Here is an 18,806-nt window from a genome sequence, read left to right on the forward strand (position 1 = left end):
TCCCATTAAGCATATACTTGGTCAAACTTTAGTTGCGGAACAGTGCAGTCAAACAGTGCGGCCCACCGAGTTCACGCTGACCAGCGATCACCCCGTACACTAGCACTATCCTACACACTAGGGATGATTTATAATTTATGGAAGCCAATTGACCTACAAACCTGTACGGATTTAGTGCGGGAGGAAGCTGGAGAATACATAGAATAGACAATAGGTGCAGGAGTAGGCCATTCGGCCCTTCGAGCCAGCACCGCCATTCACCGTGATCATGGATGAGCATCCACAATCAGTACCCCGTTCCTGCCTTCGTGGTCACCCACGTGGTCACAGGAAGAACGTATAAACTCCGTTCAGACAGCACCCATAGTGAGGATCGAACCCGGGTCTCTGGCACTGCAGGGCAGCAGCTCGTCACTGTGCCACCCTGCTTTATAAGGCTTTATAAAACTTTCTCAGGTTTGTGGCTGTGATTGTGGGGGTGCTTGTGACAAAACATTTGTGCCTTGTTCTGACCACAGGGGATATTGTGGTGACAACCTGACCTTGCTGGCATTTTGGCCAGGTGGAGAACCCATTTTTAAAATATAAAACAAGGCTGATCAGATCCATTGTGTTCAAGGAAGAATGGAAAACAATGTTCCTTTTGTGATTTTAGAATTTCTTGAGGTGCTTAACAGTCTTGTTAATGTCTTTCTGAAATTGCTCTACTTGTGCTTGAGTAGCAGTGAACATACAATCTATTTCAGTGAGGTCACAGGGAAATAATTGGTGGCTACTCAGTACATGGAAACAATTAAAAATAGTAACAGTACTATCCTTTGACTTGAAAAGCATTGCCATTTACTATGTTTGCATAACTGGACATCAAACCTTCCAGACCATCAACACCACCCCATGACGCGATAAGCCATTGTCCATCCATCTTTGCTCCTGCTTTAACCATTGGCTGGAAAATGCTCTATTCATACTTTTGTCCTATCCAGGGTTAAAAATTCAAATGTTTTCTGGGATTTAGTGCGGGAGGAAGCTGGAGAATACATAGAATAGACAATAGGTGCAAGTTGATCACAAGTCTACTGCCCACATCCTTACTTGAATCTGTTAGCTGTGCATTCCAGCCACATAGACGAATGGCCACCTAGATATGATACCCACAAAGTGCCAAATGACCTAGTCTCAACTTGGACAAATGCAGGGACGTGAAAAACCAGCCGAAGTGCCTTTTGAAAATGAGAAAGAAAAGCTGCGATGATTTGCTCATAGACATTCGATTTCTTAGAATCAACAGCTTTTTTATATGGACAGCTTTTTAAGCTTCTTAACTTGGGCCTTACCCTTCATGAATAAACTCTTCCAATGCAGCACACTCTGACACAAGCTGCGTTATGTCGCACTTCAGCACCACGTACGATAAAATGGGCAGCAGATCATCGGCACCACTGCAAGAGGAGACACGTTGGTCAGTTGGACAGAATTATTTTCCCCTACATCAATTCATCGATTAGCAAGCTAATCCATATCAAGAACTGTACAGGTAAAATGACATGGGTCATTTTAGGCTGCCATACAATGTGAAACAGTAATTTCATTTGTATATATGCTCAATCATAATTTGATAAATCATTCATTGGGGCATTTTCCAGCATTGTTATTTAATGGAATTAAAGTGCTTAGATAACATTCACCAATTGATATTGTTTTGATTTAAAAGTTAAATACCAGGAAGGCTCCAGTTAAGCCTTGTCGTTAAGGTTTGACACAGTCAAGTCAAGTTTATTTGTCACATACATATACATGATGCACAGGCTACCTTCCCTGTCCATATGATTAGTACGGGTGTCAGAGGTTATGGGGAGAAGGATGGGGTTAGGAGGGAGAGATAGATCAACCATGATTGAATGGCGGAGTAGACTTGATGGGCCGAATGCGCCTATCACTTGCCCTTTTGACCGCCACCCTCAGTCCTGTTGCAGGATCTGACCTGAAGACGATGCATCCCTTTCACCTCACAGATGCTGCTCGACCCGCTGTGTACTTCGAGCCGTTTGTTTTTGAACACTCTCGTGTCATTGTCTATTTACAATTTAAAGGAACTACATTTGATAACGTGACATCAAGAGATAAGCCAAGGCCTCCAGACTGCTTAGGAGTTCACATGATGAGTGAAGGATGGTTTGCATTAAATGATGTGTGTGGCGGGACACTAGGGACAGTATAAGAATGTGGAAAAATTAATTGTTTTCAAATGAGAAAACAACTTTGTGGAGACACAAGAGACTGCAGATGCTTTTGTGGAGATTGTTAAACATTGTTGAAATGCATGGTGAATGTGAACTTAAGAACCCAAGTCAGACGTGGACAGCTTTCCAGCTGCATGTTGTGAAATAGTTACATGGCTCTGGAGAGCGACAGATAACTTTAAATCTTGGTTGGGTGAGGAAACAATCTGAGAAAACAATCCAAGTTCGTCCAACCTCTCCTTATCCTAGTTAACCCCTTTTACATCCTTTCAAAATACTCCGCAGCCTTTTTACAATGGGAAGCAGAACTGCACACAGTACTCCACATGTGACCTGACCTAAGTTTTATACAGCTGCAACATGACTTCCTGACTCTTATACTCAATGCCCTGACTGATAAATGCAAGAATACCGTATGCCTTTTTTACCACTCTATCTACTTGCGTTGTTACTTTTAGAGAGTTATGTAATTACTACCCCAAATTCATTTTACACATCAATGCTCTCAAGGATACCTCTCCAATACTACCCTATGTCTTCAACGGCCAAGCCAATTTTGAATCCCATCTGCTGTATCTCCATGGATCCCATTTACCTTAATCTTCCGGATCAGCTACCAAAAGCAATGCTGTCAAACGCTTCACTCAAATCTATATGAATATTATCCATTTCCCTACCCCCATCACTCATCTTTATCACCTCCTCAAAAAACTCAATCATGCTTGTGAGATAGGACCCAAGGAAATAACTGCTCGGCTACAGATGTTGTTTTAAGTTCCACAGTTGCCTATGTTCTCTCTCATATGGAAGAGATAACGAATCAAACTGAGATACCCGAGTCTCTTTCTTCTTCTTCTTCTTAAGCCCTTGGCTCCTCTTGGGAGCATAGGCCATTGACAAATGTCCTCCACCTCACTCGGTTGTTGGCGGTTCTTTCGAGATCTCCCCAGTTGAGCCCACTCCCAAACATTTCTGCTTGGACACCTCTTCTCCAGCTGTTCATGGGGCGACCTCTTTTCCTTTTTCCTTGGGGGTTCCATTTCAGGGCTTGCCGGGTGATGTTTGTGGCAGTTTTTCTGAGGGTGTGTCCAATCCAACTCCATTTTCTCTTTCGAATTTGTAAGTCAATGGGATCCTGGCTTGTTCTTTTCCACAGGTCCACATTGCTTACTTTGTCTCTCCTCCAGATGTTTAGTATTCTCCTGAGGCAGGTGTTAATGAATGTTTGCAACCTGTTTGTTGTGTGTTTTGTTGTTCTCCATGTCTCTGATCCATACAGCATTACCTGCTTCACATTTGAATTAAAGATGCGTATTTTGGTGTTGATCGAGATGTATTTTGAACTCCAGATCTTCCTGAGCATGTTAAACACCACCCTAGCCTTATTGATTCTGGTTTTTATGTCTGCATCTGCCCCTCCAGTATTGTCCACAACACTGCCTGGGTATGTGAATGTTTCTACCTCCTCCAGGGCAGTGCTGTGCATGAGGACAGGGTTGCTGGGTTTGGAGTGGATCTTCGTCACCTGTCCCTTTGCTGTATTGGGTGCAAAACCAAGTTTTGTTGCAGCTTGTAAGAGTCTGTCCGTCTTCTCCTGCATTTGACCCGAGTCTCTTGGACAATTTTAAAATAATTTAGGAGGAATAGGATCTTGATGTTCATAAAAGTGGACAATGAATCTATTTCAAAAGCACAGAGTTATAACCAAAGGCTATGATGTTGCGCGTAAGAGAAATATAACATCACGGAGAGACATTACAAGAGCCAATATTTCTACTAAATCTGGACGCAGTACTCAGTATTCAGGCACCTCATGTGAGCTGGCAATGAGCCATAATAACCAATCTACCACTGATAAGTCATTGCCATAGTTGCCAACAAATTCAAAGTTATGATGTCGCTTTGATACCTGTTTTGTTTAAACTGATACTAGCACTGTCACAGGTGTGAACTTTGAGGAATTGTGTGAGATAGATAGACAGAAGATAAAGCTTTCCAAAACCAACATTAGTTTATTGCCAAAGATAGACACAAAAAGGTGGAGTAACTCAGCGGGTCAGATGGCATCCCTGGAGAAAAGGAACAGGTGACGTGACATCACCGAAACGTCACCTAGTCCTTTTCGCCAGAGATGCTGTCTGTCCCGCTGAATTACTCCAGATTTTTGTGTCTATCTCCGGTTTAAACCAGCATCTGCAGTTTCTTCCTACTCATTTAGTTTATTGCCACATGGGTGCTTTCCCTGATCCTACTCTTTTGCGGAACTCTCCCGAGCAGAGGGAACAGAAAGAAATGCCATATAAATACTGCCTCTCAGCAAAATAAGAAAATAACATGGAGGGAAATATGCAAAATATAAGCTGATTGTTCTGAGTTTCTTCATAATGACACTCGCCATTTCATTATAGAAGAGCTGTTGCAAAAGAAAAGGTGTTTAGTGAGCCAGACAGATGCAATCTTTAGACTTTCAAAGTTATAGTTGAAAATGGATCGATGCGTAATTATTTTAGATAGGATTCCTTTGTGCAGAATAAACCGTGCCAAGTAACCCAATAGCTTCTCACTACATTCACTGCAGCCAAAGTATTTAGACTTACAAGCACAGATGCTTGATAAGCAAACATTGAAATTGATGAAAACAATAGCTTTGCGTGACTGAGGGTGAAGGTTTTACATTTCTATTTAAAGTTGTGGTTAGCTATTGAGTGTTACTCACGCACACTCCCATTCTCATCGTACCTTGCAAGTAGAGGTTTGTTTGTTGCCTGGAGCAAGACCAAATCACGTTTGAGACAGTGAGAAATCAACTTATATATCTTACTTAATAGAAACTCAAAACATCCAAGGATACATAGTGCAAGAATACAGAGGCTCTCCACAAAATCAACAGGACTGTTTCTCGTGCCTTAATTTACTGAAAATACCCAGTTTCAGCAAATTATTTTCTGGTTACTTCTAGCCTGACCTTTTCCCAAGTGAAGTATGTGCACAACATTACGCTACAACTAGTCTCCGGGCATATGCGGAGAAATGTGATTGTATTATTGTTCTTCACTAAAATAAGTAATCCCTGTTGAAAATTATTCATATTGCAAAAGAGCAATGAGGGTTAATTATATTGTTTATCATGATCAAATTGTCTGCTGATCCTGACCGTCTGGTTTTCTGACAAATAATAATATTGCCAATAATGAGTGAAATGCTGGCACTTGGGAAACTTACTAACATGAAAAGAATACTATACAAAGGAAAATGCAGCATACAAAAATGAACCTGAAGTTTACTCCCATCAGCTGTACTCGATTTGAATCATGGTCCAGATGGGGAGAAATAATTCATAATGGCAGCCATTTCATAATGATTACTTTCATTGAATATGGTATTACATTAAAGGAAATTCCTGTGAACTTTTACCGAAATGCACTTGGAAGTCCACCCCGATCTGTTTCCTGTTACCTTACCGAGGTCTCCATGCTCTTCATTTGCTTTTTCCTGCAGCCCACCAAAGCAGACATGGGCACTCCCTTGCTAGACAGGGTACTTCAACAAAGATTGCAACTGCTAGGTGACATGCTGACAAATGTGGGAATGTTATGCCGAAACAACAATATCTTTTTCAGTACGCCGTTGCATTGGGAGAACCAACAAGTCTCACAAATGCAGTCCTTTTGGAACCGACGGCATCATGCTACTTCAATGCCATGAAATTGGTGTGGAGCGATCTTTAGGTTTGAAAACTGAACACAAGTATTAATTAACAGCATTTTAATAATTCTGCTTTTATTTGACGCCCAATTTATATCTGCACCAATATGAGATACATTAACGGTGCTCTTAGCTGGTGTGGAAGCACCACTTCCTGTGGCAGCACTTATCAGACTAGTTTCTATTGCTGACAAGAATATATCCCCCTCCTTTTCTGGTGAAATGATATTTGACAATGAGGTTATCCCTGGACCTTCGTTTGCAGCAGAGAAGAAGTTAAGCATTCTATTCAGGAGCTTCTGGAAGAATGATCCCCAACCCTAACCTTATTCATTGGAAATAGAAATAGAGATCTAATCCACGCATTTAAGGAGACACACGGTTTATTACTGTGCAGTGGTACATAGTGGAAAGCATGTATAAAGGTTGACAATATTCAAAAGTAATGCATGGATGACAAGCTGAGTGAGAGGAACCAATGATGCTATAATTGTAAGACAATTTTTGTACATTCCTTACAAATTGAGGAACTTTCTGCAAATACAGAAATTCAACATTGCAATCAGGAGCTGGAAAACCCAAATTGTTCAGCTTTTGCGTGCTATACTTTTAGTTTAGTTTAGAGATACAGCGCGGAAAGAGGCCCTTCGGCCCACCGAGTCTGCACCGACCAGAGAACCCCGTACATTAACACTAACCTACACACACTAGGGACAATTTGCACATACACCAAGCCAATTAACCTACATACCTGTACATCTTTGGAGTGTGGGGGGAAACCGAAGATCTTGGAAAAAACCCACGCTATCACAGGGAGAACGCACAAACTCCGTACAAACAGCACCCCTGGTCGGGATCAAACCCAGGTCTCTGGCGCTGCAAGCGCTGTAAGGCAGTAGCTCTACCGCTGCGCCACCGTGACCACACTTGCGACGGTGGATATTGTAAATAACTTTACATTCATAAATAGAGCAAACAGATATTTTCATTCAGCAGTAGACAGCTGAGGTTGCCTTATTCCTTCATGATCTGAGCTCACTCCATACCAATGCTCATCAGAAACTTACAACTAAATGTTATCACAATCAAATTAGTAGCAGCATAGAAACAATAATTTGGATTGTGAGGAATTAAAAGTCAAACATTTTGACAAACTTGACTCTGAAAATAAATAGGCGCTTTAACAAAAACAAATTAGCGACTTGTTATGCTTTTTCCTGATATGTTTCAGATGTTAGTGACTGTCTGATAAAAAAATCTTACATTTTTCCACAGTTACAGCATTGGAAAATATTGGTGGGATGAACTATGTGCGCTTCCAAGGCTCATGGTCGAAGCACATATGTGGTGCAAATGTGGGTGTGGATATCTTCACTGTGTTTCTCCATCTTGCCACATAAGATTGCATGTCTAAAGTGGAACCCCGTGCTACTCGATTCACAAAAGGACTTTCCCTAAGGACCAGGCGTATTTTCCTGCAATTCATGAGTGCTTTTCCTGTCTGGCCACCAGAGTGAAAACATACTAAGAAAATGATGGATTGACAACAGTTTTATTGTACTAATGTAAACTAAAGACCACCTTACAATGGCTTCTAAAATGGGTGTATAGTGCCCTTCATAATGTTGGGGACAAAGACCCATCATTTATTTGGCCCAAACATTATTGAGGGCACTGTTTAGTATATTCAGAGTTCCCAGTTTGCAAATGATGTACAAGAAGGTGTACAAAATCATGAGAGGAATGGATCGGGTAGATGCACAGAATCTCTTTCCCAGAGTAGCGGAACCGAGGACCAGAGGACATAGGTTTAAGGTGAAGAGGAAAAGATTTAATAGGAATCTGAGGGGTAACTTTTTCACACAAAGGGTGGTGGGTGTATGGAACAAGCTGTCGGAGGAGGTAGTTGAGGCTGGGACTATCCCAACATTTAAGAAACATCTAGACAGGTACATGGATAGGACATGTTTGGAGGGATATGGACCAAGCGCAGGCAGGTGGGACTAATGTAGCCGGGACATGTTGGCAGGTGTGGGCAAATTGGTCTGAAGGGCCTGTTTCCACACTGTATCACTCTATGACTGTAATGCATCCAACCTAAGCTTGTTACAGTTTAATATTGTTGAACCATTTAATATGGTAATAAATCAGATTTATTTCTTCACTAAGATGCACGTGGTTATATTTATTTCACTGGACATCTTTCCTCTTCAAAAAAACAAGAATAGACTTCACAGAAAATGTAACTGGAAAGGAATTTTTTAATGAAAGTTAGAATGTGGTGTATAGAAGCCTCCAAGATAAGACACAGATTGCCCTCAGTGTCCAGCAGCAACCATGTCTGAGTGATCAGGATGGCCATGCACTGAAGGGTCTGTGGCAGCTGATGGCAAAATGAGGAATAAATTACATTTGGTGACAGAATTGTTAAAGTTTCCACGATACAATGGGGTCAATAGACAATAGACAAGAGGTGCAGGAGTAGGCCACTCGGCCCTTCGAGCCAGCACCCCCATTCAATGTGATCATGGCTGATCATTCACAATCAGTACCCCGTTCCTGCCTTCTCCCCATACCCCCTGACTCCACTATCTTTAATAGTGCTATCTAGCTCTCTCTTGAAAGCATCTAGAGAATTGGCCTCCACTGCCTTCTGAGGCAGAAAATTCCACAGATTTACAACTCTCTGACTGAAACAGTTTTTCCTCATTTAGATTTAGATTTAGATTTAGAGATACAGTTCTAAATGGCCTATCCCTTATTCTTGAACTGTGGCCCCTGGTTCTGGACTCCCCTAACATTGGGAACATGTTTCCTGCCTCTAGCGTGTCCAATCCCTTAATAATCTTATATGTTTCAATAAGATTCCCGCTCATCCTTTTAAATTCCAGCGTATACAAGCCTAGACGCTCCAGTCTTTCAACATACGACAGTCCTGCCATTCCGGGAATTAACCTATGTTAACCTAGGTCACAATGAGCACATACTCCATCATGTTTCGACTTCAGAGATACATTGTGGAAACAGGACCTTCATCCCACCGAGTTCGCCCCGACCACCATCACCCGGACGGAACACTATCCTGCACACTCGGGACAATTTACATTTTCCAGAAGCCGATTAACCTATAAACCTGTACGTCTTTGGAGTGTGGGAGGAAACCGGAATACCCAGAGAAAACCCACGCGGTCACAGGAAGAACGTGCAAACTTCACACAGACAGCACCCGTAGTCAGGATTGAACCCGGGTCTCTGGCACTGTAAGGCAACAACTCTAACGCTGTGCCACTGTGCTACCCTCCTATGTTTTATGCTGTCAAATTTCTCTAAATTAAAGTTAAATGACAGAGTGTACTGGATGCAGCAAAGCAGTGGATAAACAATATCGCTGATGTGGTGCAAAAGATGTGTGCCTCAGAACTAGCCGTGCCACGAGGTAAATAGTTCTGGCAGCTGAAGGCCTGACGGATCAGTGGAGAATCACCTTGGTGCAAACATCAGAACACACCCAGTGAGGCCAATTATCACCTCATCAGTCTATTCACAAATAGCAAAGTCATGGAAAGTGTCAACGACAAATGTCATTCAAGTGAAAGACAAAAATAACACCAATCTATAATCCCATCAAAAGTTAATTGAAAAATTGTAAAACCCCAGCAGAGCCATTATATATTTTACAGGCAGATAGAGCTGTTGATCTCATCTGAGTAACAAAGCATTTTAAATTTACTTTTAAATCTTCCTTCACATTGTTGATAGCTAATAGTTCTACTTGGCATGACAGTGCAAAACTAAATTATATACACTGGAATTAACTTCCTGACTAGGCACAATGGCCACATGGCATTACCAAGGATGCACATTGTATAATCGAAATGTTAATTTAAATAACAAATATTGGACTGATGCAATAACTGGCTATTGCAGTAATGAAAAAGGCATTTCAGGCTATAAATGAAGTTAATACCAGTGGTGCAAAAAAACAGATTTCTGGAGAAGGGTCACTTCTGAAGAAGGGTCTCGACCCGAAACGTCACCAATTCCTTCTATCCAGAGATGCTGCCTGTTCCGCTGAATTACTCCAGCATTTTGTGTCTATCTTAGATTAAAATACAGATTAGAGTCATGTAACACGGAAACAGGCCCTTTGGCCCAACGTCCAAACTGACCAAGATGCCTCATCTTTGCTAATTCCCTACATCCACATATGATGAAATCCCTCTAAACCTTTCTTATCCATGTACCCATCCAAATGTCTTTTAAATGTTATTACAGTATCTGCCTCAACTACTTCCTGACAGCTCATTGAGGATCAGGACTTGGAGGAGTACACATCAACTGTACTTTGCTACATCCAAAACTGTGTTGACAATGTCACCGTCGACAAACGCATCCGGTTGTACCCAAATCAAAAACCCTGGATGACAAAGGATGTCAGGTCTCTCCTCAAGGACCGTAACACCGCCTTCAGGTCTAGTGATAGAGCTCTATACAGTGCTGCTAGAACCAACCTGAAGAGAGGCATCAAGGATGCCAAAGCGTCCTACAAGAGGAAGATTGAAGACCACTTCTCCAACAATGACCCACGGCGGGTATGGCAAGGCATCCAGCACATCACCAACTACAAGACCAGCAACCGCACGACTGCCGACGGCGACGCCTCGCTGGCTGAGGAACTTAACTGTTTCTTTGCTCGTTTCGAGGTGAAAGCTACAGTGGCAGACATTACACCCTCTCCAGCACCTGACAGCAACACCTTCACTGTGCAGGAGTATGATGTTAAGCGCGTGCTCAGAGCAGTGAATCCCAGGAAAGCTGCAGGCCCCGATGGTGTGACGGGCAGAGTGCTGAGGGAATGTGCAGACCAATTATCTGAGGTCTTCACAAAAATCTTCAACCTGTCCCTTTTAAAATCCACCATCCCTCCCTGCCTGAAGTCCGCCATAATCATCCCACTGCCGAAAAAGTCTGTCATCAGCAGTCTTAACGACTACCGTCCGGTAGCACTCACACCGGTCATCACAAAGTGCTTCGAGAGACTGGTCCTGCAGCACATCAAAGCCAGCCTCCCACCCACCTTCGACCCACACCAGTTTGCCTACAGAGCAAATAGGTCTACAGGGGATGCCATCGACACTGCTCTTCACACTGCACTGACCCACCTTGAACACCAGGGGAGCTATGTGAGGATGCTCTTCCTCGACTTCAGCTCTGCCTTTAACACGGTCATCCCGAGCAGACTGGTCACCAAACTTTCCGACCTTGGATTTTCCCAAACCATCTGCAAATGGATCAAGGACTTTCTGACCAACCGCCCCCAGACAGTCAAAATAGGCCCTCACCTCTCCTCCACCATTACACTGAGCACCGGCTCACCACAGGGCTGTGTGTTGAGCCCCATCCTTTACTCCCTCTACACTCACGACTGCGCCCCCACCCATCCCACCAACACCATCATCAAGTTCGCGGATGACACGACTGTGGTTGGACTCATCTCAGAAGGAGATGAGACAGCCTATAGGGATGAAATCCAAAGGCTGGCAGCATGGTGTTCAGTGAACAATCTGGTCCTGAACTCCTCCAAAACAAAGGAACTTATAATTGACTTTAGGAAAACCAGTGGAGATTACGACCCACTCTACATCAATGGGGTCTGTGTGGAAAGGGTACCAGCTTTCAGGTTCCTGGGTACGCACATCGCAGAGGATCTCACCTGGTCTACCAACACCATCACCACAGTAAAGAAGGCACAGCAGAGACTCCACTTCCTGAGGATCCTCAGGAAAACCAACCTGCAGGAGAAGCTCATGTTGTCCTTCTATCGCTGCTCCATCGAGAGTGTGCTGGCATACTGTATAACCACATGGTATGCCAGCTGCTCAGAAAAGGACAGGAAGGCCCTTCAGAGGGTCATCACGACGGCCCAGAAAATCATCGGCTGCTCACTGCCCTCCCTGGAGCACCTGTTCAGCCTACGCTGCCTCAGTAGAGCAGGCAAAATAATAAAAGATCCATCCCACCCCGGCCACCGTCTGTTTGTTCATCTGCCCTCTGGTCGACGTTTCAGGTCGATAAAATCCCGAACAAACAGACTTAAGAACAGTTTTTACCCCAGGGCCATACGAGAACTGAACACTACCTTTGCACTAGGCAACACTAAAAAATCTTTGTACTTAACATAATTGTATTTAATTGTATTTATGTATTTATTTGTTTTTGCATTTATTGCATATATGTTTGTACGCACCGTCAGGATTGGCTATTTTTTAATTTCGTTGTACTCGTTGCAATGACAATAAATGAATATTATTATTATTATTATTATTATTCAATACATTCACAACCAACTGTGTGAAAAAGTCACCATCAGGTTTCTATTAAATCTTTCCTCTCTCATCTTAAACCTATACCCTCTAGTTCTTGATTGCCCTATGCTGAGACGAAGACTCTATGCATTCACTTTGTCTATTCCCCCATGATTTTATACTCCTCAGCCTCCTGCGTTCCAAGGAATAAAGTCCTATCCTGTCCAATCTCTCCCTATTACTCATGCCTTTGAGTCCTGGCAAAATCCTCATAAATCTTCTCCGCATCCTTTCCAGCTTAATGGCATCTTTTCTACAGCAGATGGATGGCCAAAACTAAACACAATACTACAAGTGCAGCCTCACCAACATCTTGTATAACTGTAACATAATATTCCAACTTCTGTATTGAATTTCCAAACTGATGAAGGCCAGCATGATTTTAAAAAAGCCTTCTTCACTACCATGTCTACCTGTATTGCCTCTTTTAGGGAACGATGCACTTATACTCTGAACTTTTGCAATGAAAAATAATTTAATTGTTCTATCTGGGACATATGACAATAAAACACACTTGTCTCTTGACCCCTCTGCTCTACAACTCTCCACAGGGCCCTACCATTCACTGTGAAGATCCTGCTCTGCTTTAGTTCAGTTTAGTTTATTGTCACGTGTACCGAGGTACAGTGAAAAGCTTTTGTCGCGCGTGCTACCCAGTTCGGTTCAACTTCCCAAAATGCAACACCTCACTCTCACCTGACTTAACCTGAACACAATTAATTTACCATACTTTTTCTTGTAGTGACTAATAGTTGTTAGCTTCGGTAACACAAAAAAAAAGTTGGTGCGCTAACATGAACAAATTATTGTTATTTTTCTCCTATTATTCTTCATTATTATTTCATTTTACCCCATAACAACCAATTTTAATTTATGTGTGTTGTTTTTCCTCAGAGAAGGAACGCATCAAGACATAATTCTGCTTTACATTTCACCATTTACAACCTGCACATAGCTGAGAAGCCTAGGTACCACAGACCTCCAACTGCAAAAACACTAAAAATACAGACAAAGCAATCTTAATATTGTAAAAATTCTTTTTTAAATGAAGGTCAACATGGAACTAAATAAAGAGGCTATTTTACCGGGCTTGTTTAGTTTCGTTTAGAGATACAGCGCAGAAACAGGCCCTTCGACCCACCGAGTCCACGCCGGCTAACGATCCCCGCACATTAACACACACTAGGGACAATTTACAATTATACCAAGCCAATTAACCTACAAACCTGTACATTTTTGGATGTAGGAAACCGAAGACCTCGGAGAAACCCACGCGGTCACAGGGAGAACGTAAACTCCGTACAGACAACACCCATAGTCAGGATTGACCCAGGTCTCCAGCACAGCAGGTGCTGTAAGGCAGCAAATCTACTGCTATACCACAATGCCACCCATTTTTGTAGATACATTCCTAGTCTAATAACATTCCTTTTTCACCTCGCCTAGGCTCTCCGGACACGGTGGGGGCTTAGCCACTGTGTTTAAGAAGCATTTCAACTGCTGCCTCCTGAACGCTGATCATTTCTCCAGTTTCGAGGTGCAACTAATTAAAGTAGGCCTAGCCTATCCCCTCTTAATTGTTCTTGTGTATCGCCCACCAAAAATGCATAAGGGCTTCATCACCCAATTTGCTGATCTGATTTCTAGCATTTTGCCCAAATTTGACCGGATCATGATTCTTGGTGACTTTAACATTCATGTTTGCTGTCCCACTAAGCCTCTTATGAGTGAATTTATGCACCTGGTTGAGTCCTTCAATCTGACTCTTCACACCACGGGACCCACTCACAAGTTAGGCCATACTCTCGACCTAGTGTTATCGTCCGGATTCCCAATCTACAACATTGAAACTACTGAGGCCTGTCTATCGAACCACAGCGCTATCATTTTTGACGCATCTCTGCCTTTATCTCCCACAAAATCTCATCTCCCTGTTCGTTACTCCCATGACATAAATTCATTGACTGCCAGTAAATTCTCCGAGGCTCTCACAGCTGCCCCCAACATCTGCACTATTGAGGCCTCTCCCCCCCATCTCAGCACTGAGGATCTCACCTCTTTATTTAATATCACTTGCTCTTCCATCCTGGGTTCTATCGCTCCCCTTAAAATGAAAAAGCCTAAGCCCAAAGGTCGGCCTTGGCTCAATGACACCACCAAAGCCCTAAGAAGGGAGTGCAGAAAATCAGAACGGAGGTGGAAATGTGACAAGCTTCAAATTTCCTTCGAAATTCTGAGAAACAATCTTCTCAAATACCAGGAAGCACTAAAGTCTGCTAGAGCACAATACTTCTCCGACATTATTTCCAAAAACTCTCATAACTCCAAGGTCCTATTTAGCACAATTACCTCTGTCATATGTCCCGCCCCCAGTACCAGCTTAGTTGGGTCCCCTGCTAAGTGCGAAGAATTCACTAAATTTTTCACCAGCAAAGTTGAGAACATTAGAATGAACATTTCCACTCCCACCCGTGACCTAGCTGTCTCACTAGTCTGTTCATCTAAATTGGACTGTTTCCAACCCGTCACTCTATCCTCCCTTGCAAAGCTTGTCTCCGCTATGAAACCTGCAACCTGCCTCCTTGATCCTGCCCCCACTGCCCTTCTGAAGGATGTCATTGCAATAGCCGATCCCAGTATCCTCTCTATTATCAACAGTTCTCTGGCCACTGGCACTGTTCCAACCAGTTTCAAGCACGCAGTGGTCAAGCCCCTACTGAAAAAACCTAACCTAGACCCCACCTTGCCTAGCAACTACAGACCCATTTCCAAACTGCCATTCCTGTCAAAAGTCCTTGAAAAGGCAATTCTAAACCAATTAGTGCCCTACCTACACCAAAACACCATCCTGGAAAGTTTCCAGTCAGGTTTCATAGCCCACCACAGCACAGAGTCTGCCTTGTTGAAGGTACACAACGACCTGCTTCTCGCCATCGACACCGGCGACTGTGCAATCCTGCTCCTTCTCGACCTCAGCGCAGCGTTCGATACAGTGGACCACACCATCCTTATTGACCGTCTCCGGTACGCGGTTGGCATTGATGGCATTGCCCTGAGCTGGTTCGCTTCCTACCTCAAAGATAGGAGTTTCGCCATCAACATAGGCAGTTATTCCTCTGCTCCAGCTAGCCTCTCCTGCGGAGTTCCACAAGGCTCCATCCTAGGCCCCATTCTCTTCTCTCTATACATGCTCCCCCTTGGCCAAATCATTCAAAGGCACGGCATTTCTTCCCACTGCTATGCCGATGACACTCAGCTTTACCTCCCCCTGAAACCCAACAACCAGTCAAATTTAAACAGCCTCTTACACTGCCTTGAGGACATAAAATGTTGGATGGCACAGAACTTCTTCCAATTAAACGAGAGCAAGTCTGAGGTCATCCTATTCGGCCCCCCCGACTCCATCAAATCGATAACAGGCAGTCTTGGAAGCCTATCCTGCCTAGTCAAACCGCATGTCAAAAGCCTTGGCGTGATATTTGACTCTGCATTAAAATTTGAAAAGCAAGTCAACGCTGTGGTAAAAGCCAGCTTCTTCCAACTTCGTACCATAGCTAAAATCAAACCTTTCCTCCAATTCGACGACACTGAAAAAATCATTCACGCTTTCATTTCCTCCCGCCTAGACTACTGCAACTCCCTTTACACTGGGATCAGCCAATCTTCCCTGCCCCGCCTGCAACTGGTCCAAAACGCCGCAGCGAGACTCCTGACGGGTACCCGTAAAAGGGACCACATCATGCCGATTCTGGCCTCTCTCCACTGGCTCCCTGTACGGTACAGAATCAACTTCAAGCTCCTCCTATTCACGTATAAAGCCCTAAATGAACATTCCCCCCCCATACATCAAAAATCTTCTAACCCACCTCTCTAACTCCAGGTCCCTCAGGTCGGCCGACTTGGAGCTACTCACTATCCCGCGGTCTAGGCTTAAGCTCAGGGGTGACCGTGCTTTTGCGGTTGCAGCTCCTAGACTGTGGAACAGCATCCCTCTCCCCATCAGAACTGCCCCCTCCATCGACTCCTTTAAGTCCAGGCTCAAAACCTATTTCTACTCCCTAGCGTTTGAGGCTCATTGAGGAGGCGCTGTGAACTGTTTTGTATGTGCTGTTATGTTTGCGTGCTACTGTATGTTTCATTTTTTTCCTTAGTACCTAATCAGATGTACAGCACTTTGGTCAATGTGGGTTGTTTTTAAATGTGCTATACAAATAAAATTGACTTGACTTGACTAGTCTGTATACGGTCTTACTGTTCTTCCAGCCATTATTGTAATTAGATAAAAAAGGCACTGAGTGTAAGAGATTGTAAACTCCAGTAGTTGTAGGATGGACTTTAATGATATAAACAGAGTTTAAAGGAAAACTTGGGGGGTTTCCTGAAACAAAAATATGCAAAAAACGAAGTTGAAAAATTGAGAAAAATCAGGTGACATTGCTGAAAAAGCATCAATGTATAAATTTAAAAAATGAATTTTTTGAGTCATAACCCAAAAAATAATAAAAGCCAAGATTTTATTTCCAGGCTTTAATTTTAACAGTTAAGCAAGCTGTGGTATTTATAGCTGTAAAATAATTTAACTTCAATAAAACCTGAGCTTCTATTGTTGCATAAAATATCTGCATTTTATTAACAATTTAGTGAACTGTAATGTTACAATTGGCCTCAACGATCTGACTCAATAAGGAGTAAAACTGCTTCAGCCCTCAATCTGTATTGGTATCCAGTGACCCCTGGTGGAAATATGCCATGGATTAATATTCTTCCTTTAGCCAAAGAATCACCCAAAACCCATCACCACAGCCCACACAATGACCATTATATAATATATCTAACACAGTCAACAATTATGCTTCACATTAGTTATCAAATAACATTTCACCAAAAAAAGACATTGACCATCCTAAACTACTTACTCACACAGCTATTTAGACTACACTTCTTCCCTCCCTGCCTCCTGCAAAGACTCTATCCTCCTACTCCCAATGCCTCCGTCTAAGCCGCATCTGCACCCAAGATGAGCTGTTCCATACCAGGACATCTGAGATGTCCTCATCCTTTAGGGAATGGGGGTTCCCCTCTTCTATCAAAGATGAGGCCTTCACAGGGGTCTCCTCGATATCCCGCAGCTCCGCTCTTGCTCCCCCACTCCCCAGTCGCAACAGGGACAGAGTCCCCCTAGTCTTCACCTTTCACCCCATCAGCCATCGCATACAGCACATTATCCCCTAACATTTTCGCCACCTCCAACGGGATCCCACCACTAGCTACATCTTCCCATCTCCACCCCTTTGGAGATATTTCAGTAGTTTAAGACCAAGTACTTCAAGGTCCAGCTACCAACTGTTGGACTGATTAAAATCAAGGATGCACACAGCTCAGTTCTGACATTGTTGGGCTTGAGTTGGTTGCAAACATGTGGATGGATGGAGCATGAATAGGACATTAGCAAGATACGTATTCAGAGAAGAAATCAGGCAACAACATTATGACCACTGACAGGTGAAGTGAATAACATTGATTATCTTGTTACAATGGCTCCTGTCAAGGGGTGGGATATATTAGGCAGCAAGTGAACAGTCAGTTCTTGAAATTGACGTGTTGGATGCAGGAGAAATGGGCAGGAGTAAAAGACCCGAGTGACTTTGACAAGGGCCAAATTGTTATGGCCAGACGACTGGGTCAGAGCATCTCTGAAACGGCAAGACTTGTGGGGTGCTCCCGGTCAGCAGTGGTGAGTACCTACCGACAGTGGTCAGAGGAGGAACAAACCACAAACATTTTCTGTTTTTGTTTTACAAATTCTCTATTTCTTATTTTTCGTGGGGATCATTCAACACACATATTTGCAATTTGCATTGAGGTTTCATTGACATTTTTCTTTCTTTCTGATGTGGACCGGGGGAGGTCTTAATGAAGGGAGATAAGCGTGCATGTCGTGCTGTAATGTAATGTGCATTTCCTACCAGAAAGCCAGCCTAACAGAAATTGGCCCACTAATTTACATGACAGGGAGCGCTGGAAAGTTTGTTGATAAAAACATGTAGGTTTTCCGAGACTCCAGTGGTGATGAGCGCCAAAATGTTTACATGGCAAGTTCAGACAGTAGAGTGACAGCTAAATCTGTTGAACAAAGTTAGTATTTCTAGTCTAGAAAATTTTTATGTTGTCTGTGGACACAAAAGGACATAAGGATTATAACTTGAGATGGCCAAGCAGACCATCATCAGAATAAATCCAAATCTGATTGACAACGTGCAGAAAATTATATTACCTTTGGAAGATTGTCCAAAGGTTTGTTGATAGAATGACAAGCATTTAAGTTTTCTAATCTGCAAATATACTACACTTACATTGCAGAAGTAACATGGATTGCACCAGCTTCATTAGAGTTGCAGTAATATTCAGCACATTCACAGATAAGACGGAGTGTTCGTACTGTAGCAAAAAGATAATATTGTTAAAGTTAAATTATTCATACATTTTGCACGAAGCA

At 43.0% G+C, this 18,806-nt stretch overlaps 1 protein-coding gene across 3 annotated transcripts in view; it reads right to left on the bottom strand.

Moving 5' to 3' along the window:
* Nucleotides 1-18,806, bottom strand: part of vps9d1 (VPS9 domain containing 1) — a 69,282-nt gene that overhangs the window by 11,467 nt on the left and 39,009 nt on the right. For 2 of the 3 annotated variants that reach the window (XM_078400779.1, XM_078400781.1), the window contains 2 exons: nt 18,664-18,748; nt 1,335-1,439 (listed from right to left, as the gene is read on the bottom strand). In XM_078400779.1, the coding sequence (XP_078256905.1) occupies nt 1,335-1,439; nt 18,664-18,748 (190 nt within the window). The remainder of the gene's footprint in view (nt 1-1,334; nt 1,440-18,663; nt 18,749-18,806) is intronic. The other variant, XM_078400780.1, reaches the window with a different exon arrangement.

Source organism: Rhinoraja longicauda, chromosome 6 (assembly GCF_053455715.1).
Source record: "Rhinoraja longicauda isolate Sanriku21f chromosome 6, sRhiLon1.1, whole genome shotgun sequence".
NCBI classification, from domain to species: Eukaryota; Metazoa; Chordata; class Chondrichthyes; order Rajiformes; family Arhynchobatidae; genus Rhinoraja; species Rhinoraja longicauda.